The 27,377-nt window shown below is 37.7% G+C and overlaps 1 protein-coding gene across 5 annotated transcripts in view; it reads right to left on the bottom strand.

Annotated features, from left to right (window-relative positions):
* RABGAP1L (RAB GTPase activating protein 1 like) overlaps nucleotides 1-27,377 on the bottom strand; it is a 180,420-nt gene that overhangs the window by 56,347 nt on the left and 96,696 nt on the right. For all 5 annotated transcript variants that reach the window (XM_088154011.1, XM_088154009.1, XM_088154010.1 and 2 more), the window contains 4 exons: nucleotides 25,994-26,068; nucleotides 24,819-24,944; nucleotides 24,245-24,388; nucleotides 16,138-16,179 (listed from right to left, as the gene is read on the bottom strand). In XM_088154011.1, coding sequence (XP_088010137.1) covers nucleotides 16,138-16,179; nucleotides 24,245-24,388; nucleotides 24,819-24,944; nucleotides 25,994-26,068 — 387 coding nt within the window. The remainder of the gene's footprint in view (nucleotides 1-16,137; nucleotides 16,180-24,244; nucleotides 24,389-24,818; nucleotides 24,945-25,993; nucleotides 26,069-27,377) is intronic.

Here is a 27,377-nt window from a genome sequence, read left to right as displayed (position 1 = left end):
ATATATCTTAACTTGAATGTGCATTCAAAGGGGAGAGGGACTTGAAAGGCAGGCTTGCTAGCTGGAAATGGATAAGTGGGCAGAGAGAAGGATGCCAGAAGCTTGGTCCATTCATGAGTGTTCCAGGACACTAAAGATGTGGAAGAGCTCTAGAGTTTCAGGGTCCAGGGTGAAGAGACCAAAGATTTGGAAAGAAGGAAGCATGTGCAGGGCTAGAAAACTACAGGGACAAGAGTTCAGTTGGTGGATTGGCCAGCACAGAAATAGTCAGGAAAAGCAAGAGTAGTCCCAGTGAATTCAGCTGGCAGGTTGGCTGCAAAGGTTGGCAAGGGATCCAGGCAGTCAGCCAGAAGGTTTTGCATGGCAGGTTGCCCAGTAAGGAGGAACCTGGTCCAAAGGAAGCTTCTGCCATAAGGCTGGCTGGTAGTAGAACCTTTGGGAAATCCTAGGTCAGTGGTCAGAGTCAGGGCATGAGGAGTGAGGGGAGCAGCAACAGTGAGGAGCAGTGTTTTTTTCACCTAGCAGTTTGGCTAGTTGCAAAGAGAATTTAGTGAACAAGTGGCACCATCAGTGGCACCATTACACCAGACCAGGGTGGAAGAGAGAAGCTGGATGGAAACTGAGCTAAGCCTGGCGGAGGCAGTAGCAACACCCCAGTCAGGGTGGCTACATCACCTCTAATCAGCAGTAGCATCAAGCCCCAGCAGATGCCAAAGAAGTCCTAACTGGGGCAAAGAAGCTTAACTATGGAGGAGCCAAGCAGTTTGATACCCACCAACAACCTAGCTAATCAACCAGGAAGCCCATCTGAGGCAAGCACCAACCCCAGCATGGGGCCAATAACAAAGCAGAATCCAACCCCAGCCATGGCTACAGCAAGTAGGGCTCTGAGCAGGGATAAGCATCAAACAGCCTCAGAAATTCTTTTCCCCCAATGCCTCCCCTCTCCCCACAGTTATATGCTGCAAAGGACAAGAAGTCTCATAGAGGAAGGTTAGCCCTTCACCAGAATCCCAGGAATGGCAAAAGCTGCTTGCAAAGGGAAGTTAAAGCATAAAGTGGATTAAAAGTCTACTTCCCCACACTGCCTTGGAAATCAGCCAAGGTCAAACCAACACTGCTATAGATTAGCAGAATTGATTTGAAAGTTCTTTAGAATCTAGTTAAATCTAGCTAAAAGAGAAATTTGAAAGCAAATGTCACTGACAACCAGAAGGGTGAAACAGGAAAACATCTGTTAACTGTAACACACCACAGTGGAGTATCTGCAACAGTAAAGTGCTTTATTGTTGCATCTTGTGCACTGTTAAAAAAAGGGGGAAGGTGTTTCTACAAGGAACAGATCTCTATGCTGTTTGAGTCTGTACCATCCCAGACCCTGTGATGCTGGATATCAGAGTATTCTTCTGAGCAACCTTTACCATGAACAAGAAGTTACTGCACCAACTAAATTTGGAACAACTGAATGCGTTAGTCCCATACTTTAAAGGAATGGCAAAATTAGAAGAGATTATAGCTGAAATCAAAATATATTACAACATTAACGGTTTTAAATATGCAGATATTCCTTATAAAGAAAGTGAACAAAGAAGAAAAAGGTGATGTCAACCACCTTGCAGCTGATGGTGAAGCAGTGAAAATTTTCTTTAGCTCAAAATAGGCATGATAGACAATGTGCTAGAAAAGTAAAGACATTATTAATCCTACAGAGAAAAGCAATCACAAACTTAGAAAAGGTCATGACAGATAAGAAATTCTTATCTTTCATGATCAGGATAGGGAAAGCAGATGCATTTTCCAATGGTAATATGTGTCTGTGAAAACTGGACATGGAGAAAGAATGAAAGAAAGAAAAATAGATGCCTTCAAGATTTGGAAGACACCACTTGCAAGAAAAACCTAACAATCTGTCCTGGAGTAAATATTTTTAGGTCTGTCTTGCACAAGAACTATCGAAATGTCCTAACCCTGAAGCGGTAATCAGCAAGCAGAAACTCAGATACTTTTGAGTTTCTGATGCAAACTGGTAATAGACTATACAAAACAATTATGCTTGGAAATTCTGAGAACTAGAAGGAAATGGATAAAGTGGTTGAACAGGATTAAACAGACTACTTGAATGTCTGGCTTTGGGTAGTCTGTGATCAAACTAAACTCTGCATTTCAGATATTTTCATCTTGTAGGAGGACAGCTGTTGTTAGTCTACGGTAGCTAAAAATCAGAAAGAGTCTGACATCACCTTTTCAGATTAACACATTTTATTAAAAGACATAAATTTTTGTGAGCTTCATCAAGTGCATGAAATGGCTAAACTAATGTCTGGTGAAAATTGTAGCTCATGAAAGCTTACGCCTTTTAATAAAATGTGCTAGTTTGAAAAAGTGCTACCAGATGTTTTGATGTGTACATGATAGCAACTGTTTTGTCCCAGATATAGACCAAAATGTAGTTGTTTTAAGGCAGAAATGGTTGGGGAAGAGTAAGTGGGAAAAAGCCAAGGCTTTCTCTGGTGGTGGATATGTAGACATCATGGTAGCAGTGGCAGCTGAGGGGATATAGCGGAGAGAGGGGAGGGAAGGGATTGAGAAGATTAGAGGTAGGAATGCCAGTGAGATGTGTCACACAAGGACATCAGCTATAGTAGCTGAGGGGAGGCAGGGCAGTGGAGAAGAAAATGTGATGGGAAGATTAGGAGGTACCAGTATAATATACCATGTTAGGAGCCTGTTCCTTATTCCTGAGACCCCTGAAGTAAGAAACAGGTGTAGAAGCTAATATATTGGTGAATCTGAGGAGACTGGGAAGAAAAGTGATGAGAGGATAGATACTACAGAGATCATGCAAAAGAAATTAGGAAGTTTGGTGAAGCACCCCAGACTTGTCCAACACACCTAGTAAATTTCCTGTAGAATCCCTCCAGGATTTATTTCTGCCAAACCTCAGTAATCTGAGATGGTTTGGCAGAACTTTGGGAACACAATAGTTTGTTCCAGATTCAAAACAAAAATATTTTACATTTTGTTTATGCCCCTAGTAATAAAGATAACAGTATCAGAAAAATCAGAGAAAGCTGGTTTTATCTGCATTTGGTTGCACTGCTTCAAAGTTAAAAGTATTAAGCTAGTTTTAAGTTCTGTTGAAACCCAATAACTATTTTTATACAGTCTATAAAACCTTCTTTGAAAGTGTCAACAGACAGATTCGTGGGATTATCTGGTAGACTATGTATTTTCTAGTAGATTTTACATATGTGGAACTATTTTTGGGGGGTCTATATCTTCTACAAAATTGTAGTTACTAAGAGGACAAGAAACAAAATTAAATTGCTAAAAAGAAATATATGATAGGAATCAGCTAATAATTTACATAAGTTAGAGAAGTAACTAGTTCCTTTTGGATTTAGTTAGTTGATTTATATCCTGCCTTTCATCCAGGAGCTTCAATGCAGTGCACACAATGCTCTTTCCTCCTATCACCCCTGCAACGACCCTTTAAGGTAGAGTGACTGGCCCAAATTCACTCAGTGAGCTTTCAGGCTTGATGGTAGACTAGAACCTGGCCTTTGTGCTCCTACACCTTAATCATTATACTGAACTGGTTCTCTTGTATTGAGACTAACTGATCTTGTTAATTTATTTCAAATGATTTGGATTGGGTGTGATTAGTGAGATGGATGAAAAAAATGACAAGATGAGGTAAATGTGAAGGAGTACAGGCAGGAGAAAATTACATACACTGGACAGTTATGATAATGATTGGAGATACATAGCAATAATTGTATGATATAGGATAAGATACTGAAAACCCAAATAATGGGAGTGAAGGAGTGGAAAAAGCAAAACCATGGATTGGGACTGTTAAGAAAAGGAGTAAAAAATAAAACAAAATGCTAAATATAGTCATGTTATATAAATCCACACATGTGGCTGCATACAGCTCTGGTCACTCATCTAGAAAAGATGACAGTGAAACAGTGTAGAAAATTTTAAATGATGAAGACAGAAAACCTAGAAAATAATGTCATTAAAAAAAAACACAAGCAAAAGATGAAACAGGACCAATACATAAAAATTATGAATGATGACTAGAAAGTGTAGTATATGAGGTAATGCTATTAAATTGATTAACAATCTCTTCAGATATTAAAATGTTATGGAAACAGAATATATTTCTGCACACAACACAATTTAACTCCCTAAACTAAGCTGAGGTGAAGGTTGGTAGCTATTAAAAAAATAGATATATTGTCTTTCCAGTTATTATTCATGACAGTTAAATGGAATTACCATCTCCAAAGACAGCACACCTCTGATATAGCTAAATATGAGATACTGGTGACAAATTGCAGCAAATAAAAGCCACCCACAGCATGTTCTATAGACACCTACTGGAAATAGAATATCAAACCAAACGTTCCTTGGTCTCACACAATCTGGATTTATACTTTATAAAGATTTCTGAGTGTCCTTTATTAGATTTACAAGGTTGCCAAATTAAAAAAATAACTAGTAACTCCTCTGTTATGTCCACAGTACATACAATTTATCAGGGGGAAGCTATAGAAATAAATAGGGATGTTGGCAGGTTCACCCACAGGTTATGGTACTTGAACTGCTAAATTTTAGCCACATACATATGCTGCTTTTCTAGAAACAACAGTTACAGCTTAACATAGTCTTAGACATTTTAAGGGCAGGTTAACAGAGAAAAAACTCTTCTGTTTAGCAATGACTCAGTATCAGAACAGCTGCAATCTAGCTCTAAAAGTCACTACATGAAATACATTGCTATGAATCCTGATTCTTAAGGATATGATGGATTATAAATTAGACAATGACAAATCTTGGAGTGCCATAAATCCTTGGGGGGGATTTTAAAAATAATGGAAATATTATATCTTTTGGTTTGGGTAATATCTATTCACTATAGCATCAAAATGTTTTGATGATATTTTGACAATCTATTAAGTAAATTGATGGGCCAGAATAGTGCAAAGAATTTAATTTTAGATGCACCAAAGGAGTTTTAGGAGAAAGTTTGGTTCCCTCAAACTTGCATTCTTTGCTTGTCAAATAGGATCTCCATATTCACCACTAGATCAAGGACAAGAATATGCATAAATATCTCAGAATCATAGTTCATTTACAATTATATTTTTATTATTTAATGAGAGGTATTGTTATTTTCATGCCAATATCCTTATTCTAGAGTCCACCTCAAACATGATTGATCTGCTTAAGACATCAAAGAAATTGTCATTTGTATCTTAGTAGAAAGGCAAGAAATAAAATTTCTTAATTTTAATGGCAACAAGTCATGCAACATGAGGTTTTTAAAATTTGGCATTAATTTAAAATCAACAGTTCATTTTTCCATCTTTCATGCTTTTGAGAATTACATAATGCAACATTAAAAAAATAAAAATCAGAGGTTCAGAACAGAGGAATAATGTTGGATTCACAAAATAATCTAATCCAGTTCTTCCTGCCCACTATCTAGAACAGGCAGAGCTATTTGGGTCTAGAATACAAAGCTGTTCCAGTGAGCATGACCAGTAATGTAATATGATGGGAGTTGTCCAAAATAATAAGAGAACACCACGTTGCCTATGCCTGGTTTAGAAGGAAGGTAGCTAAGTGCCATTGCTTCCCAACTATAATATCTAAAAAAAGAAAGACCCTCTCACCACATGAGATAGATCTGTGGAAACAGGCAGACAGTAGGCAAGAACGACAGATTTGCTAGACACCCATTTCTGCAAAACAAGGATCTCACCGCAAGAAGACGAGGTACAAAGAGGCGATGCCCCATCCCCAGAAGTTCCAGCACTCGACAAGCATACTCATTCACAAGCTTGCTTCTCTCATCGTGAATATCCTGGGACCTCCTGATGGGTGGTGCGAGCTTGGGAGCTGGGGTTGGGCAAGACACCCCTTCTTCCATCAGCAAAAAACTGCAAGTATCCAGAATGAGAAATGCCGTCTTCTTAAGCCACAGTTTTGCACTATAGTATTATGGGAGCCAGATTTAGGTCTCTTAGAAACCAATGCATTTATTGTCCACAATAGGAACAACCAGGTATAGTATCAAAAAAATCAGAAAACATGTTTGGAGGAAGCATAGACGAAGCTGGTATTCCAAAGTAGAGCTGCAAATATAAGCTGAAGACTTGGATCTAAAAATGCTTGAAAAAAGAGAAAATGGCAGGGAATGATGCAGAAAAAAGGCTGCAATGGCCCAGCTTGCCTGGGAGCGCGTGTAAGTACAAGCAGGAGAAGCAGAAAGAGCAAAAAGCCCAGGCTGGTTGTAAAGCTGCAAAGAAAAAAAGGATGAGCTCATTGCAATCCCTGATTCGTGACAAGCGTGGTTAGGCAGCTGCTGCTGCTGCTGCTGCTGCTGCCTCTCTCTGTGAATCGGTAATGAAGTGATAGAAAAGGCAGGGGAAGGGAAAGGCGGAGGTAGTTGAATGAGCATGCAGAGGATGTCTCAGAGGAGAATGCTGTCATAAGAAGCCAATGGTGAGCTCCCCTCCAAATCCGCCTTCCATCTATGTTAGTTCCACAGCTGCCCAACACACAGACAACCTTGTTGTCTCTTGCCTAGGAGAGCCAGACTGAAATTCAACCAAAATATTAGCCTTGATAGATACAGGCTTTCAAATCAAGATTTAATCCTGCCTAGACATATGGAATAGAGAAAATGGGGAGGGGAGACCTGTCAGTCCCACCCAGATTGCTGCACGGATGCAAGGCAGATGGAAAAACAGAACAGCCGAGTGCTCAAACTGTGAAATGATATAGTCTGCATTTGTACTGTTTGTGCAGCACTAATTCTACTTTTCAAGACAGAAAGCTTCGTGTAGGAAAATTTGCAGAAATTCAAGAGGACTAGTCTAAACATATCAAATAAGCATTCTGAGCCTAGAGCAATATTAAATGGGGGATGTAATTGAACTTGTACTTGACGCAGAAGGAAAGTGCATTAGAGACAACATAGAAATCTTATTTGCATGTACATCTGCGTGAGGCATATTTAACATTTGTTTCACATTTTTTTTCCCCACACTGACCTATCTTTATACATTGTGGGTTTGGCAATTATTGTCTGCAAAATTATTTCAACTTACTTTTTCCCTTCAATAAATCTAATCTATTCTTCATAGACAGTATATATGTAGCCATGTCACTCTATGCAATTGTCATGGAGGGTGACTGAACTTGCTAGCATGAACCATTTATTATTGCCATCACAATTTTTAGTGTGCCTAGGGCCAGATCAGATGTCTCTGCTGCTTGACAGAGATTCTGCCTGACTTGTTTACATTAGCTATCATTCAGATTGAAATACCTGACATTTTCAGTGGCTTCTGAAAACTTCCTTCTGGTTTGACAGAGCAGATACACTCAGAAATGAGTTAATTCCCCAGTTGCCCAGGAAATTATGGACACGCGACTTAGGATTTTGTCTCTAGACTAGGTGCTAGACTCTATTCACTTTCAACCCATGCTGAACTTGAGTCAATGTATAAACCATGCAGTCCATCAAACAAATGAAAAATAGGAAGGGGGAACCCTTACCTAAATGAGCATAACATAACTTGGAATAAAGCACATCTGTAGTTCTCACTAATGCTATGAGCAGTCACTGATGGGCTGCGTTGAGGTTTCGATGCATCTGTCAACCCAAACACAACAGAATCTTCATAATAAGCATCTAATGCTTTATTCTCAGTTTTGCATGATGATGTATACACAACAGAGGACATAAGAGATTACCTGATATCTAGGGAGGGTGGTAACAACTGAAACTTTGTGGGAGAAAGATTTACTGTAGCAGTTATTCCCCCTCCCCAAAAAGTGAACTACCCAGAAAAACAGTATTTTGTAGAGCTTAGTGAAGGTACTAAGCATGATCCATATGTGTGTGTGGTTTATAACAAGTATTTTCCATTTTAAAGAAAAAAATGGGCAATGTTATACATGACTGTGTTGCCTACTTGCTGTAACTTCCATGCACTTCTTTAGGAATTCTTGAAAATATCTGGTTGAATACTGCCAGAAATCAACTTTATTTTATTTAAATAATTTTTCATTTATATCATTTCTTTTTTTAAAAAAATCTGGTTCTGCCCAGTTTTCTCCTGATTTACACTAATTTTATTTATATATATATCATGTAAACAAGCCTTGACATCTTTATTAATTATATTTCTGCCCTCCTACAATCCCTCAGGCCTCTTGACAGTTTTACAAGAATATACAATCTTAAAAGCTCACAGTCAATATTAAAAACAATAATAGAAGCCCCAAAAATAGCATGGTTCTGTGAAATAGACTATATTTCTAGCTCTTCTAGATTCCAGGACTTAAATGTAAATACTGTTTAACATTTATCTATCAGTGTCATGGAATTATAGACAAAAGTAAAGGTAGGGGATACCATATACCAGAATATTGACCTCTCTCTTCTATAGCTTTTTAATTGCTGTCTCCTTTTGGGTCAATCTGTCCCAAAGGTGATCCACTGCTATTAAAGAATAGCAGAATCAATAAAAAAAATCCAGATGGGCAGTGACATTGCTCTGTTAAAAACAAAGAACCTTCTGACAACTTAAACACTATGAAATGTGTTAGGCTATAAGGTTCTGTGAGCAGGAGTCCACTTCATCAAATGCTGCAGATATTGTATGTATTGTATGTGCATGTGTGCATGTGGGAGAACTGTACACAATAATGAGTTCAGAAGCGGAAAGAAATGGGAAAAGTTGGTGATAGTTACAATCATTAATAATCTAATTACCATTTACCATACTGTCTACATTTCATTTTTCCATTTCAACGTTGTTTTCATCACCCCTCAACAAATTTGTATTTGTATGGATAATACAACATAATTTGAAGCAGATTCTTTGCTATGTTATTTATTTATCAAATTTATACGCCACCTATCTCACTGTATAAATGACTCTAAGAAGAGTCAAACAGAAGCAGTTTTGCATTCTTCCACATGTCATATAGATGCATTTTCATTATTATATAATACTGTATCAGAGTTCAGCATATTCAGTCATTTGAGAAATGCTGAAACCTTATTCTCTCCTAAGTGTTCCCATCTGGGGGATCAACAGTAGCTATGCACTCTGTATCCTAATCTAATCAGCCATTCAAGAAAGTTTAGGGCCAGTCTCTGTTAGGCACTGCTCTCTGGTGTTCAGAAGAGATAACACACCAAATATCCTTACAGTATTCTAAAATGGAATTGGGTTAAAAAGAAAAGATGGAGAAGTCAGGGATTAAAGGAAGAAGCAAGCAAACATCAGCCTGTGCCCACCATTTCATGCCTCTTTTCACTTACTCCTTAAGAGGGTCCTGATTATCTTCTCAGCATCCACAGGTCCCCCTAGATCTAGAAATACGTATATGACAGCATGTGCTGGCAAGGATAGGGACTAAAGAGAGTTAGACTGTTTCTGTTGTGCATAAGCCACAGTTGTGGTTTGCTTCTTCAGGCTCTGTTGACACTTTGGTTCTGAAAAAAACTGTTATGACAGCTATGGCTGCCATGTATCCTGTCAGAAAGCTGTGTCCTCTTCCTTACTTTCCATAGATGTACACAGCCAGGAAGGGGGTGACTTTTACTTTATCTGTATGAATAAATACACTGTGGCTCCTTTTCTCAGTAGGAGGGTTTTGTTTAGTTTTGTTTTGTTTTCCCCAACAGGAGCAATCTGCCTTTTTGTTTCCTAAAATGCAGGTCTGAAGCTTTGTTTGCTAATTGGCCATTTCTTTGCACATTTGGAGCAAAATCCAAGAACAGGGGAACTGAAAGACATAGCTCTGCCCTGAGCAAAGGCAAGAAAAGCATCAAGCCTTGAGACCAAAACCCAGGGCCTCTGTCTCCTGCTCCTTTTGGCAATGAGAAGAAGTAATATGTTGTTGGACTCCTCGTCCCAGCAAACTGAGAAATACCAGTCATCATATATGGGTGTATCCTACAGTTTTTAAAGAATTCCATTCACCAAGGGGAACGCTGAATTATCATAAGGAATTCAACACCTCAATTTAGCTGAAAAGACTAACAGACTGAATAAATCCAACACACTGTAAAAAACAAAAGCAGTATATAAATTGGGCAAACAGATACTATCTCATCAAACAATGATTTAAAAAAGGCTGCCAGGCACAAGCTTAGATAGCGTATATAGCATAAGTACATTCTTACAGAAAATAATGCTGCAAGCTTGCTTATTAATGCAAATAGATGCCTTACTATGTTTCTTTTTCTAATACAACCCTAGATGAGCATCAAGAGTTTAATGAAAAAGAATTTTGTTTATTTATTTCTTACATTTATATCCTACCAGCAGACTCCTAGCAATTTACTCCCATAAAACAGCAAACATAACATTCTTTAGAAGCTGAAGATATTTGTTAAAATGAATTTACCCACAGAGAAAAGTCTGAAGGCAGTGCCTGAATACAAATTAGGTTTTACAGAAAAAAATCACTTATCAGCTGACTACATTCATACATAACCGTTCAGACAAAAAAACTGACTATGTTTTAACAATTATTTGTTGTACAAGCCATAATGCATAGATCCACATATCCAAACCTCATTATGGCTTACTGTTATGCATGAACCAGGCCACTGACTAATCTCCTAATTCTGTGCTAATTTGGATGAAAGGAGTTGCAGGCCATCACAACTGAAGGGCAATAAATTGGGGAACTGTACTAAGCATGAAATAAATTTGTGTTTAGATTTCAAAACAGTCCCCTCTCAAAATTACAGGATTATAAAATAACAAGTTAAGATATAAGGGGTGAGGAATCTGGCCTTCCAGATATTGTTGAACTACAATTCCCAGTAGTGCCACTGATCAGGAATGCTCAATGACATCTACAAGTACATAGGTTTGCTATTCCTAGTTTAGTTATATGATCATAAAAGGGCTGCAGTGATCTTAGATGATAACCACTGTGGAGTCTTAAGTGTATGAAATTACTTTTTCCCTGAACCATGTTCCTTTTCTCTGAAACACACATGCACAGAACAAGTATTTCATAATTTCTACTAAGAAATTGCAGCTTGCTCATTATAACATTCTAAACTAACTCTAACACCTTGAACATTTCTGTGACATAAAGTTTTTCGGGGATGGAATTAATTTGATAGATGCGCTAAAAATTATTCTTTCATAGTAGAGTAACTCCCTGCCAACACGGGGAATCTGCTAGAATAAATTGAAGATCATTCAGCTTAAAACTATAAATCAAGGAAAATCCACAATCTTTTGAGGCAAAGACCTACAAAGAAAAATACTGTAAACTCTGGGGCCATAAGACGTAAGAAATTAATCTGTGATACTTCTATTCAGAGCTCAAAAATATTTGAAGGTGACAGAATTTTTCAAGTTCTGCTATTCTAATTTAATATGTAGAACGGAAGACAGGATCATGGGCTAAATAAGATCTCACTGATACATCAGCTTTCTAATACATATTTCACAGATTTGAGGAGTTTTTAATTTTTTTTCAGTCATTATGATTTTTAGCTCAGCTTTTGAATTTCTTAGAAGACTAAAATGCTCTATTTCTGCTAATTCTGAAATACTGTCATTTTTTAATATCAGCTTAAACCTATTTTTTATTAGAGCTGCTCCTTGAATAAAGAAATGTAGTTGATTAATTATACAAATATTTCTGATTAATGTAAAACATTTAAATGAGCAAGCATTATAAATTAAGAACACATTATAAATATGGAGCAAGCAGTAGTTGTGATACAGTCCTTTCCACACAGTGATTTCAGTAGCAAAGGATTAAAAATATAATTCGGGATGATGTCCTGATTTAAATGAAAGTAGGCTGCTGTTTTAAATAGAATGTAAAATATGGGCATAAAATAACCATCTTTGTGCTTATTTATTTACCATATTTGTATGGAGCCCATTCCCTAGTGCCTCAGGACAGCTTACAGAAATAGACTTAAAGCAACAGAAATAAAATGTATTAAAACAATAAAATAATACAATTCCTGTTGGCAGTTCCTATGCTAGTTATGGCAATAATTAACTGCCACCTGGTAACAAGCCTGAAAAATGCAAACCTAGGAGTCTGTTAAACCATGGAAAAGAAAAAGCAGGAAAAAGGAGGATTTAAATTGTAGCACTCTCACATTGACAGACAGCAATAACCTGCTTAAAGTGGTTTCATTCCAGTTCAATAACAATTCTTATCTAGTTGTGCTATGTGAAAAGTCTAGGAAGCTTCTGCTGAATTCAAGCCAGGGAGCCTGGAAGCCGGAGTGTGCAAAACATTCTGAATCTGAAACATTCAATGTCAAGAGCAAAATTGCTATTTTAAACTTGAAAGTAAGTTCTGATAATTTTGCAGGTGTTTCAAAATGAAAACAGTTGTTCCACACTCAAAACAGTTCCAAATTACCTAAAACCTGTTTTGTACTAAAAACAGGTCATTTGGAATTTGTAATTGCTTCATTTTGAAACATTCTGCGCACACTATGAGGCTCCATCTCAGGGTCATTCATCACTTTTATGAGAAGCTGAAGTGCAGCTTGAAGTATCTCCAACATTGGATGGTGCTGATAGTCACTTTTTCATCCTTTTTTGGTATGGTCTACCGAGACTTGGTGGATTATTTTACAACTTTTATTTTGGTCCACCCAATTTGGTACTGAGTAAGTGACAAGGAATCAAAAGCAGAGATCAAGTGCCATCTTATTTATTTTTATTTACTGGTCAAGACCAGATCTTAACACATAGCAATATATCAAATATAAAGTAACAATTGATTATTCAGGAAAGCCTGAAACAATTAACAGTGTGAGAGAGGTACCAGGTGACCTCTACAAGCCATGGCTATTGCCAGAAATTTGGCAATCTTTTTTAAAAATGGCTGAAATTTGGTGTCCTGGGAGGAAAACAGTAACCTCCTACTTAGAAGAACAATTAAGATTTCTAAGATTTGGTGTTATAAGCTCTACTCACCATTTAGTACTATAGACTCAACTGCTGAATTGGAACATATACAGATATGGTTTTCATAGGAGATGTTGATATATCTGCCACTAATCACCCTAATAGGTAACTCTCCAATTCGGGCCAAGTGAAAAATCTTCTGTGTGAGATATGTAAAATGTTAAAGTATTTGGGGATGGATCGAGGAGGGATATTTATTGAACTATAATGCAAGTGGGAAATTCTGGTTCTATCTGTTTGAAGGTCTAGGTCCCAAATGTTCCACTTGAGGTTAGTTATGAGGACAACAGCTAATGCCAGGAAGAAAAGCCACAATAAACCAGATCAAAACTGATTTGTCTACTTAAGGAAAATTCAAACCTAACTAATAATATAAGGTGAACTAAGGATGTTCCCCAGAGAATTTGCTTCAACCACCATGTGTGGCAGCATAGCCTCAGATAGGTTCCAAAGGAGATGCAGACTAATTCTAACTGAATATGAGAGGTAAGGATGGAATAAAAAGGGTGTTTTGTGGGCTCTTATAAGGAGCTTGCTTGATTGGTCCAACAAGCAGAGGATTGAAAGTGAATGTCTACATACTTAAAATTGTGACCTGCTCAATTGATCTTTCATTAATCTTCCAGTTTATCAGGAACTTGGAGTGCTTCCTGAAAAATATTGGTACCTTTGTTTTAATCATCCTTTGCCTTTCATATTATAGCTTTATACTTCTATACCCTTTTTATATTGTGTAATTGTATATTGTGTATGGTCTTTGGTGGTAATAATGTTTTCTGTTTTGTTTTGATTAATTAATCTCAAGATGTTACCTTGGGCAATAAAAAGATAATGCTTCAGGGTATCTACACAAACTCACTTGGGTTATAGAAAGAACAGCCATATCATCAGCATAGAGAAGAATGGGAATGGGGGTCATCTTATCATTCAGACTGAGCCTAAATGATGGGTTCATACCAAGATCATGCCTCACTACCAAAGACAAATTGTCCTGGATGTCATCATTGCAGCAGTGTGAAAGGGCTTGGCAATATCTGTCATTCTGAACATTTGTTCCAAAAATAAAGACTGACTACAATCAGCCTATTTAGTAAAGACTTAATATTTATAACAGCACACTTAGGGGCAAAAAATGCCCAGCTGAAAGCAAAGATCCACTGTGAGAAATAAAAATGCAAAATGCAAAGAATTATTGAGTTGATAACCATGAAACAATAACATTTAAATATAGAAGAGGTAATAACAAACAGGAGAATAGAACATACAGCGGAAGAGAGGAGTGTTCCTAAGGTACTATAGCTGTGGAAGGTGAGAAAGAACTGAGCAGGACCCTTGCTAAAGGGATCCACAGCGTGTAAACTGTTCTGTCGAGGAGCTTTAGACAGAGCTTTTAGGTGGGCACAGATTTCCAGCAGTGCGAATGAAGCAACTTTCTTGAGACATATTCAAGAACTGAAGATGATTGGTACAAGCTGGATAGATACTGTTATACACATTCTATCACTTGCTAGACATTGCTATCACTTGCATACCATTAGCAAGCCAAGTATTTGCTGCTGTTAAAATAGCACTGTGTTCCAAATTGTGCCAAGAAATTTAAATTCCTTCCATAACAGGTAGAAAGGAAGCTTCATGGATTGTTATAGTCAACCAGAAAAAAAATTGCAGTGTATTTATGGCCAGCCACATCCAGCTGATGCCAATTACCAGAAACAAAGCATGTAAATTTTTCATTTATTCATTCATTCATTAGTTTATTTAACAAATGTATATAACCACTCATCTACTGAATGTACTCTGGATGGCAAACAGAGATAAAGAACAGAAACTAAAATTCACAAAGAGTTAAAATGAAACTAAGTCAAGGACCCTGACAAAATCTCAACATCAACCCATCAGGCACAGCCACAGCTCCATTAAAATCCATCTAATGATAGAATATCACTACATATTTCTTTGTTCTACAGTTGCCACTGTTCCTTCTTAACAATAAAGTATATTGCTCACCTTCCAAGAGAATAGAAGTCTCTTTACATAGGAGAGAGTCCCAGTATGCCCCAGTGGCATTTTATCAATTTTAGCTGGGTCAGCAGAGGCGTAGAGCCAAGAAAAGAAAAAGTCCATGCTACAGAACTATTTTTGAAATACTTTTACAGGTTGAATATGGGATAGTTAGCCCAGGCAGGACACAACTTTGAAATCAGTTAATGAGACATTCTCGTGCAGAAGTCACCCTGCAATAGGTTCTCATAATTATGAATACTGACAGACCAACAGACAGATTCATTCATTTATTTGTATTTTTACAATTATTTATGCTCTGTCCATTTTCTCAAAGGTCTCAAGGAGACTTACAATCAAGGAACAAGCCAATAATAACAAAAATCCCACCTAGTCAATTTAATCAAAGCAGTTTTTGTATTATACGCCTTGTGGAACAAATCTTCAAGGCCTTTTTGAAGGGCAGGAGACTGAAGGCATCCTTATCACAGGAGGTAGGATGTTCCAAAGAGCAGGGACCCCACTTAGAAGGTACTCTATTGAGCCCCATCCTATTCATTTCTTGCAGGATGGGGACTCTCAGTGTACCCTCCCTCAAAGTTTGTACAGGAACATTGGAAAAGATGATTCTACAGATATTTGGGTACAACTTTAAAGGTGAATTAGAACTGCAAGCAAAAACTGCTGAATCTGCTACCCCCAGTTAGCAAATGCATTTTGGACCAGTTGAAGCTTCTGAACTGTCTTCAAAAGCAACCTCATGTGGAGAATATTACAGAGGTCTACATGAAAAGTAACATGGATAATGAGCATTTGGGCCTTTTGCCTCCAAAACTCATTCATATTAAGAAAGAGTCTAACAAAATAATGGTTCATTGCATTTTCTTGGGATTAAAAATTAAAAGAGTTACAAGAACTACTTCCTGGTCACTAATAAGGGAAATTATTATAAACTGGAAGAGAGTACATTCCATTTTCCATTACTTTTTCCAGAAACCAATTAACCAAATTAATAAACAAAGATATATGTGCACAGGCAATATAGTAACATTTATGGCACCAAGTAACATCTGTGGACTTGCTAAAGTGAGTGAATACAGAAAGATAAGAGGATATTACAGAACTGTCTTACCTTTAAGAGAGCCAGGGCTACATTAAAGATTACATTCAGACCCTGCAGTGTAGAGGAGAAAGAAAGAAACAAAAAAATGGTATCAATCCAGTTTGTAAGGGATTTGCTTAAGTAAACATTACTAGCAATACTAGGATTGTGTCAAGGTTTTACAAACACACACAAAAAAAGTGATACTTCAAAGGATTTCATGGAGAAATTCCCAGTTAGATAAAAAACCTGTGGAAAATGAACACACTAAGGAATAGGCAAGTCTTCTTCTAGACTTTGGCTTGTTTTTTCCAGGGTTATTGTTTTAAGATGGAAAAAAAATCATCTGGGTTTTCCACCATTTTTATTTTAAAGATACAGGCCAGGAATAATTTTCTTATTACATTTTCCATCTGAATCAATTTGGCTTATTATGCTATTTTGTCAGTTTACATATAACTATGTATTAAGCCACATAAGCTCTCAAGTATTTGCCTTTTTACACTGAAAAATGTAGCAAATCAGAATTAAAACATTACTTTTATCAGGAAAATTATTAAGGGGTCTAAACATTATGATAAAAACTAACAAGGTGAGAATGAAACAAGAAGACAACATTGTTTAGTATTACCTGTATGAACAGGTCTAAGAATTAGGTTCACACATTTCTCGTCTCCTAATACACCATGAATAGAAGACTCAAGTTACAGTTATGGTGATTGTTTTCTATTGCATCTGAAGTCAGCAAATTTTATAAACTAGAATTTGGGTAAAAGCCAGGACCATGAACTGTGGTTTGGCATTAACAAAAATTACAAGTTTTCCAATTGCAGGGAGCAAGGGGAGAAGCAAACACAAGAGTCTCAGTTTCCTGTGTGATTTAGTTTGAGATTTGTACATCCTTAGTAATTTACAAATGGTGCTGGCCACAGCACAGTACAGAATCAATCATATAAATAGACTTCAAAATAATGTTTGGTAGCAATCCTAAGGAAACTGCATTTCATCCACTAGAGGTCAGAACTGTAACAGTAATAAAAACTACTGCTATACCAACTTGGCAACATAATCACTTCAGAACCCCACAAAAGCAACGTGAAATCATAAAAGAAGGAAAGTAATGGCTTAAAGAGGCACAGAACCAATCTATTGTTTAATGATCAGCAGTTTCTCTATCAGCTCATTCCTCTTCCCTTGTCTAGGAATTTGCGGTTCGTTTGTTTAATATGAGTTGCTCTAGACCTGCTATAATCATGTAAAATAATTCTTCCTCTTTCCCTTTCCTGCATCTGATAATAGATCTTGTTTGTTATATATTATTTTAAAGCTAAAATTCTTCAAAGGCCTGCGCAGGATGCATTTAAAACAACCCTATGCCTGGATTTTTGTAGTTCCTTGATTTGTTGAACAGGCAAATAGTGGCCTAGTTTGCACATTAAGACATAACTTTACATCACAGCAAAGAAAAAGAAAAAGAAAAAAAAAATCTACTCTATGAGTTAACATTATGTGTGAACAAGGCCAACTGATCAATCAAAGCAGGCTGCACTAAAGACATCAATGTTTTCTTAAAAGCTTGCAGCAGTTAAACTATGTATTAGTTCTGTGGTGAATGCTGCTGGAAGTCACTCTTAGACCAGTTTTGAACATTTAAACTCTAAATTTGGCTGAACCTTACCTACGGCTTGTTGAAACAAGTCAGATTCATAACCTGAATGCCTGTTTCATGCCATGTAGTTAATACATGTAGTCATGTATTAATTGTGGGGTAGTTCATGAATCATAATTTGCTAAATTGGACAAGAGATAATTGGCAGTAACAGAAATTAAAATAAAACATTCCTTCAAGCCAGAGCAGAGTTAGGATAGGGAACTGCAGTATGTGCAAGCGCAAGGCTTGCTCTGGTCCGTTCCTCTTACAACACTTTTGTATTAAAGTATACTCAAATCTCAACACAGCTACTAAATGGATACCAGACCCCTAGGAAGCTGTCATTCTTTGGCTGGTGTGGGTCTTCCGGGCTGTGTGGCCGTGTTCTGGAACTTTTGTTTCCTAACGTTTCGCCAGCACCTGTGACCGGCATCTTCAGAGTGCAGGAGCACAGACAGGAGCAGTTCTCTCTGTGCCCAGAGTGATGTGACCCTTTTGTGGGTATTTATAGAGATCTGAAGGGGGGGGGATTGGGTGTGTGTGGGGGGGGTTGGGTTACTGAGTGGCTGCTTGTTTTGGTGTCAGAATCTGTGTGTATCTTCCTGGGGATTAGGCAGGGTTTTTTCTTCTATTGAATTGTTAATGAGGGGCTGCTGGGGGTGATTAGCAAGTTCATTGTGTGAACTGTTCACATGTCCTGGTGGTTGAGCTGAGTTCGTTGACCTTTTGCAGGGTGTATTTTTCAGGATTGGTAGCCAGGTTTTGTTGATTTTTAGACTCTCCTCTTTTTTATTGAAACTGTGCTGGTGTTTGTAAATCTCAATGGCTTCCCGGTATAGCCTGGTATAGTGGCTGTTGGTGTTGTCCAGTATCTCTGTGTTTTCAAATAGGATTTTGTGTCCAGTGTGCTTGAGAGCATGTTCAGCTACTGCAGAGTTTTCTGGTTGCTGTAGTCTGCAGTGTCTTTCGTGTTCTTTTATCCTGGTATGGATGCTGCATTTTGTGGTCCCGATGTATACCTGCCCGCAACTGCATGGTATGCGGTATACTCCTGCGGCGGTGAGGGGATCCCTTTTGTCTTTTGCTGATTTTAGCACTTCTTGTACTTTTCTGGTGGGTCTGAAGATTGTTTGGAAATTGTGTTTTTCCATCAGTTTTCCCATGCGGTCTGTGACCCCTTTGATGTAGGGCAGAAATACTTTGTTGATGGGTGGCTGTTTTTCTTCTTCAGTCGCATGTTGTTTTCTTGGTTTGATGGCTCTTTTTATTTCATTCTTGGAGTAGCCATTCGCTTGTAGGACCCAATTAAGGTGGTTAAGTTCAGAGTTTAGGAATTGGGTTTCGCAGATCCAATTGGCACGATCCATGAGGGTTTTGATAATGCCTCTTTTCTGACGTGGGTGGTGATTGGAGTTTTTGTGTAGGTACCGGTCTGTGTGGGTGGGTTTTCTGTAGACTTTGTGTCCTAATTTGAGGTCTGGTTTGCATATGACCAACGTGTCTAGAAATGGAAGTTGGCCATCCACTTCTTTTTCCATGGTGAATTGTATATTGGGGTGGACGCTGTTTAGGTGGTTCAGGAACTTCTCTAGGTCTTCTTCATCCTGACTCCAAATTGCGAAGGTGTCATCCACAAATCAGAACCAGACTGTTGGGGTAACAGGTGCAGTTTCTAAAGCCCGTTTTTCAAAATGTTCCATGTAGAAATTTGCTACAACTGGGCTCAGGGGGCTTCCCATGGCAACACCGTCCATCTGTTCGTAGTACTCATTATCCCATAGGAAGTAACTGGTTGTTAGCCAGTGCTGAAATAAGGCTGTGATGTCTTCTGGGAAGATCTGTTTGATGAGTGCCAGGGTGTCCCTCACTGGTACCTTGGTGAACAGGGAGACCACATCAAAGCTGACCAGTTTGTCCGTGGGGTTGAGTTTCAGGGTGCTGATTTTGTCGATGAAATGCCCTGAGTCTCTGATGTGGGCTGGAGTCTGTCCAATGTGGGTCTGTAGAAGGGTGGCCAGATGTTTGGATAATTCATATGTCGGGGAGCCAATGGTGCTTACGATGGATCTTAGTGGGATCGAGTCTTTGTGGATTTTGGGGAGTCCGTATAGTCTGGGTGTAAGGGCTTCTGTTTTGCATATGCGTTGAAGTATGTTGGGGTGAAGGGAGTTGTTCCTCGTCAGGGTGTTGGTTTGTTTCATGATTTTGCTGGTCGGATCCCGTTTTAGTTTTCTGTATGTGGTGGGGTCTAGTAGTTCTCTAACTTTGTCTTTGTATTCATCTGTTTTCATAATTACCATGGCGTTGCCCTTGTCAGCCGGCAGGATGACAATGTCAGGGTCCGAATTGAGGGTTTCTATGGCATTTCTCTCTTTCTTGGTTATGTTGCTGGTGGGGGGCTTTGCTCTCCGTAGGATCCTGGCTATTTCACCCCTTATTTCCTCTGCTTCCTCTTCAGGACAGTGGCGGATGGCTGACTCCACTCTGAACTTAACCACCTTAATTGGGTCCTACAAGCGAATGGCTACTCCAAGAATGAAATAAAAAGAGCCATCAAACCAAGAAAACAACATGCGACTGAAGAAGAAAAACAGCCACCCATCAACAAAGTATTTCTGCCCTACATCAAAGGGGTCACAGACCGCATGGGAAAACTGATGGAAAAACACAATTTCCAAACAATCTTCAGACCCACCAGAAAAGTACAAGAAGTGCTAAAATCAGCAAAAGACAAAAGGGATCCCCTCACCGCCGCAGGAGTATACCGCATACCATGCAGTTGCGGGCAGGTATACATCGGGACCACAAAATGCAGCATCCATACCAGGATAAAAGAACACGAAAGACACTGCAGACTACAGCAACCAGAAAACTCTGCAGTAGCTGAACATGCTCTCAAGCACACTGGACACAAAATCCTATTTGAAAACACAGAGATACTGGACAACACCAACAGCCACTATACCAGGCTATACCGGGAAGCCATTGAGATTTACAAACACCAGCACAGTTTCAATAAAAAAGAGGAGAGTCTAAAAATCAACAAAACCTGGCTACCAATCCTGAAAAATACACCCTGCAAAAGGTCAACGAACTCAGCTCAACCACCAGGACATGTGAACAGTTCACACAATGAACTTGCTAATCACCCCCAGCAGCCCCTCATTAACAATTCAATAGAAGAAAAACCCTGCCTAATCCCCAGGAAGATACACACAGATTCTGACACCAAAACAAGCAGCCACTCAGTAACCCAACCCCCCCACACACATACCCAATCCCCCCCCCCTCAGATCTCTATAAATACCCACAAAAGGGTCACATCACCCTGGGCACAGAGAGAACTGCTCCTGTCTGTGTTCCTGTACTCTGAAGATGCCGGTCACAGGTGCTGGCGAAATGTTAGGAAACAAAACTTCCAGAACACGGCCACACAGCCCGGAAGACCCACACCAGCCATCGTATGCTGGCCATGAAAACCTTCGACAATACATTGTCATTCTTTGTTTACTGAAAAGCAGTGTAATACAAACAAATAATAATAACAACTAGATGATGATCATTCAAGTAATTTTGCACATTATCCATCATGACATTAACGGAACTTGAAATAAATGTGATTTTTGCCTAACTTACCCATTTTATACCAGGGTAAGGAACATGTAACCAGTAGGGAAGGCATAGTAAAAGTATGTAATAAAAATGAATAACAATTTAGTCAAAGAAGTAGAAATAGCAGAAACATCAGTAGAAAGAGATCAGTAATGCTGTGGTGCTTGATTTTAAGGGAAACAAAAGCTGAGTTAGTCAAACAGATATTTAAACTTTTAAAAACTGGATTTTAACAAATTCAGACCAGTAGCATTCTATGGTAAGAGAGATGAATGGAAAAGCAGCTCTAGATGGCTTTTTTAAAAGGGCTTTTCTAAAAAAAGAAGATATAAAAAGATATAATTGCAAACAATTCCAACAAGAAAAAAGTAAAGAGCAGAAAAAGCCAATGTGGCTAGACAAAAGAGAGGTGAAAAGTGGGACAGCTCATTAAAGAAGTGTACAGATGGTGGTGCACACTGCACAGAGGATGTCCACAGAGTTAAAGCTAAGGCTCAGAATGAGCTGGATTTAGCAAAGAATACTAAAAAAAGGTTTGGATCTATTCAAACTAAAAGGAAAAGTATACCAGTAGCTTTCAATAAAGAGAGCAAAATGCTAAAAGGAAGGAAAGTGAAAAATGAAGGTAGGCTGATAGAAACATAGTCATGGAATATGTTTTATTTTGAATGAGTTGAAATATTCAGGGCTAGATAAATTGCAAATTGGCTACTGAAAGAATTAGCTGATGGTCTGGGCAAACCCTTATATATTTATCTTAGAGAGTCTTGAAGACCTGATGAAGTGCCAGATGACTGGAGATCAAATGTTGCCCCTATCTTCAAAAGGGGGGGGAAGGAAGATCCAGCAAACTAGAGACTCATTAATCTGACATCAATATTCCAGAGCTGTGTTTCTCAACCCCAGCAACTTTAAGCTATGTGGACTTCAACTCCCAGAATTCCCCAGCTACCATGGGCATAATAGGTGCAACTAGCATGCACACACATATTCATACGCACACACACACATACATACAGAGGCCTGAATGGTCTCAGACTCTTTCCATCTAATTTTGCTCCTTGTTCTCAACACAATTTGAAAACAGTGTATCAATTAACAGTGGTTTTGTCAAGATCAAGTCTAGCCAAACTAATCTTATCTCAATCTTTGATTGGGTAGCTTCCTTAATAGATTATGAGAATATTGAAAGCACAGTATACATTGATTTCAGTACAGCATTTCACAAAGTAGTCCATGACATTTTGATCAGCAAGCAAGCAAATAGGGGGTGGATGGTATCACTAGTAGGTAAATTGCTGGTTCAAAAACCAAACTCAGTGTGATCATCAGTGATTCCTCGTCAAATTGAAGTGTTCTACAAATTTGATAAATGTGTAAATCACATATACTGGAGGGATAATACTTTAGAAGACAAATATAAATTCAAACCATTTTGATATGATTTGAAGACTGAAAATAATGCTGAAATTTAGTAGGCAAATGCAAAAGTCTTCATTTAGAAAGCAGAAATTAAACAAAGATAGGTAACAAGAGATACTTAGCTTGCTAATTATATTTGTAAAAAAGATCTTAGATTGATTGGAAATTGAATATGGGATAACAGAGTGATGATGCTGCAGAATAAGAAAAAATAAATGCAGTTTTAGGCTGCATCATCAGAAACAGTTTTCAAAACTACGTTCATATCCAACCTTAGTGTGCCCAGTTCTGGGCACCACACTTTAGGAAGGACTCAGCCAAACTGTAATAGTTTCCAAAAAGAGCAATATAGAAATTATATCCAGTGAAGAGACACAGAAGGATACTGGGGAATGTACAGCTCTAAGAAGACAAAGAAGAGATTATGAGAGCATGCGTACAATATCAATCCATAATGCAGGGCACAAAGATTCCAAATGAATGTTAGAAAAAACAGTAATTACAGTGGAAGAGTGGAACCAATTACCCAGAGAAAGAGAGTAGCCTCTCCTTTTTCATATTTAAAAATCTGAGCCTGCCTGTGGTTAAGAACAGGTGCTATCCAAAATGTGGGAACTGCCTTCCTAGGCACCTTGGAAGAACTGTACTTCTTATTTAAGTACAGTAACTAACTTTGATTTTGATTTAATTAGAAGGAAAGTCAGTTTTGTAGGAAGTTATTTACAACATGCATTTGTAGCAAACCGTGGTATTTGTTCAGCTGGACTTTGCACAAAACTGTACTTTGCATAAAAAAATAACTTAACAAATCAGAATATCAAGTCAAATCCCATTTTGTTCTTTCCTTCATATCTTTTTTTTAATACAACAGATAAAATACTGTTAATCAGTTCATTAAAGGGTTTTGAAGTTTGTTAAAAACCATGAGCAACAGCAAAACCATTTCCCCTTACATCTGAAATGAGTATCTGAAGCAAAGTCATGTGTTGTTATTGATTTTGAACCAGGCCTATAATTCTTCCCATTTTAAAGATTAAAAGCTGAACTGAATTTTCAAAGGCAAAATGAATAGTATGGAGGTTAGAAAATCAACCTAATAATTTTATTTTAAATCAACCTTTGTACTTTTAACTATTCTCTATTAACAATCAGGAGTTACCTCAGACACTGAAACCATTTTTATAAGTGAATGCCTTAAGTTCTATAAATCATTCCATTATCTAAACAGAGACATCAGAAGGATTTACTCAAATACACCTTAAAAATAAGGATGATGACCGAAATATTGGTGGAAGAGTATCGCAATTAAAATAGGACAAAAGAATGATATGCAAGAGGCTGTGCATCTCCATCTAATAAAAGAAGCAGTCATCCTTGTAACTATAAGCCCAAGAAAAATGACAATTCATTTCATGCAAAGCAAGCTTCTTTAGAGATAGGAGGTGATTTTACCTCACAAAGCAGTAAATCAATTATGTGGAAGACCATACAAAGTGGAAACTTGGCAGTGAAGAGGGTGAGAAACCACTGGGAGGCATACATATGAGCTTCAAGATTCTGTTCCACAAAATGGTTATACAGATCAGGCAGCTGCTCCTACAGAGAAAAGTGAAAGACAAAGATGAATACAATTTCTTCTCTCCAAGATGTTAAATGTACTATCTGAATCTAAATCCAAGTGCATTGTTTTCTATATGCTTATCCTTCTGCTGTATTTTAAGCCAATAAAGCATGAAAGAATCATCGTTAGGAAATATTTATAGAATACTTTGGTACAAAACATGAAGATAATGTTTGGTGCAAAATTAAGGTAGTTTTAAAATCATCCAATAAAACAAATGGAATAAGCCCATTTTGTGCATCATGTATACATATTATATAAAGAATGCATATTTATTATCAATGCCTCAATTGTCACAAACACTTGAGCACACCACATCCTATGTAGCTATAGTAGGATATGTTCCTTATTCCCTTTCTTTTAGCATACTCTTTTTCTAAAACAAAGATGAATTCCAGGTAATACCTGCGTAAGTTTCTCCAGCTGGTAAAATTTTCTCCGCAAACCTTCCAAATTGTTTTTATAGAGGTCCCGCAGGCCATAGTCATACATGATCTTCACTAGGACACAAAAAGCTTGTTCTTCAGGCATCTGCATGGAGACCATAAACATAAAGTGATCTCCCAGAACCCTTCCTTTGTAGATGCCTTTATGCAATGAATATGCAAAAAGAGAAAAGTAAAATATGCATTCAAATATTTTTCAATCAGGAATTTAAAAATATACCTCTTTTGTTCCTGTTGATTATATCTGGCACTGACTGGAATTTCTAAAGCAGGTATGAATTTACAAAATATAAAATATCATGGGTCTTCCATATATTCAGTAAGTTCTTATAAATGTGTTTTTTGTGAAAGCAAAATGCCAAATCTGGCTGCTAAGAAGGAAAAGAAACTCTAATATTTAGGGATAGAACAAAATAAAACTTCTCTCCCAAGGAATAGACTAATCAACCACTAATCAAACTATTAATTTTTTTAATGGTATGTTGCTAATCATGTGTAAAAATACAATAATTTAATAACTTATCAAAGAGCAAAGAGCAAGCCATCTTTTTTCCCAGTGGTCTGCAATTGTATTTGGATTTTGGGAATTCGCCTTTGCGTTGGGAGGCTTATATTGCATTTAATATGCTTAGCTCTCTCTTCTCAAGGGAAAGTTGAAAATTTGCTCCCCTAATGATCTGGCAAATTTCCTTATCTGGAGCCAACTTACAAATTTTAAGTCAAGACAGGATTATCTACTTGCATGCTTAAACAAACAAACAAGCAAACAACCTCACATAAAAAGAATGAGAAGTCTTTCACTTGAAGTTGTATACAATAAGGGAAGGCCACTCCTGGATTAATAGGCAGAAAGGTTTCTTTGGCATATAAGCTTTTTGTATATACTCAAGCCTAACTAAAAGTTTATAATAATGGCTCAGGGGAAAAGAAGTGGGGAGATGTTAAAGTCATCTACTCAAGGAACTAATTTTCTCATGTACTTTACTCCAGTCAATAGCATCCACCTACTCTTCTAAGTGCCAACATGAGATTAAATAGGAAGGGAAATGTACAATTAGAAGTTTGAGAGGTAGAAACAAACATTACACCTGCTTGTCTAATTAAACAACAATGCTGTTTTTGTAATGTACTCACATGCAGAAGAAGAACAGCAACAAGAAAGGAATGACCCTGACAATAACCAATTTCTTCATCGTACACTGAATATGCCTGGAATTAAAAAGCATATTTGATTGTAATAATGAATTATTAAATTCCGTGGTCCCAATTGCACTGACTTGGCTCCCCATGAGCCTGACTTGCTTTTCTTAAGTTCTGCCATAAGGATGGCAAATGCTAATCTCAAATATAAAAGTTTGAAAGCCATTTTCCCACGTAACATGGAATTTATTGCTCTAAGCAAAAATTCACTGCGTGCATGTACGTTCCATGGTATAATTACAATACTTTAAAAGCATACCATTTTGTCATTCATTTCAAGCATCAATCACTTGAAACAGCTACGAACACACTGAAGGAAGTCAGTTTTTAACTCCCTTTTAGGAGACAGAATTCAATTCTATCTCCTAAAGTTCAACTCAGTTATGAAAAGCATATGAAACCACTAGTACTATACCCTACCAACACCACACATACATACACTGCACTTGAAGGATGTGATCTAAAGTCCCAGAAATCAAAACAAGCCTGGCATCTAAACAATAATATCTGGCAAAGGTGGAGGACTGCAATCAGTTGGCACCCCTACTGATGTCAGGCAGTGAAATGACTCTGACAAGCACTAAGGAAATAACCTTTACTAAGGCAGAACGAGCTTGGAAAGCCTCAGGAAGATGAAGGCAAAACAATTCATTAGCTATCTTAATAGTATCCACAGTACACCTTGCAATTCACTGCGATGGTGGGGGTGGGGGTGGGGGGAGTGTCTCCACTGGGTTAAAGCAGAAGTGACAGCACTAAATCCTGCCAACACACTTAGCTCTAGAACATTCTGGCAGTGCTCTGAATATTAACAGGAAACCCTGAGATGCACAGAACCCACAAAGAAGCAGCATTTGTGATTTATGTTCAACAAAATGACATTCTCAGTAACAGTTTTTGTTTGTTTGCTGGTTTGTTTTACAAATAGGCATATCATACTAATAAATTGTAAGTCACTGTTCATGGCCAAACTGAAGTAAACATTTTGAGAAAGCCACATGGATACACTATGAATTTTCCTTCTCATGGTATTCAAACAAAAAAAAGGAACAATACTTTAAACTGACTATATTACCTGTACTGAATTATTACTTTAACTGTAGAGATTCATCGCTCATTCATTCACTGTCCTTGCTTCCATCATGACTACACATTACTTTATATAGTCCCTTTTGTTCTTTAAACTCATCTCTCTTCTGAGAATTTCATCTATTCCATGCAATTATGATTTGTTCTGCCTTTTCCTTCATCTCAACCCTTTCACTCTTTCTTTTAATTGGTTTAATGTTCTTATATAAATATAGCTGAAAGCCGTAAA

Source organism: Python bivittatus, unplaced genomic scaffold (assembly GCF_059951505.1).
Source record: "Python bivittatus isolate LINGU-HERP-01145 unplaced genomic scaffold, Pbiv_v1 ctg000700_np1212, whole genome shotgun sequence".
In the NCBI taxonomy this organism is placed as follows: Eukaryota; Metazoa; Chordata; class Lepidosauria; order Squamata; family Pythonidae; genus Python; species Python bivittatus.
Note: the sequence above shows the minus strand (reverse complement) of the source record. Positions and strands in the feature narration are given on the sequence as shown.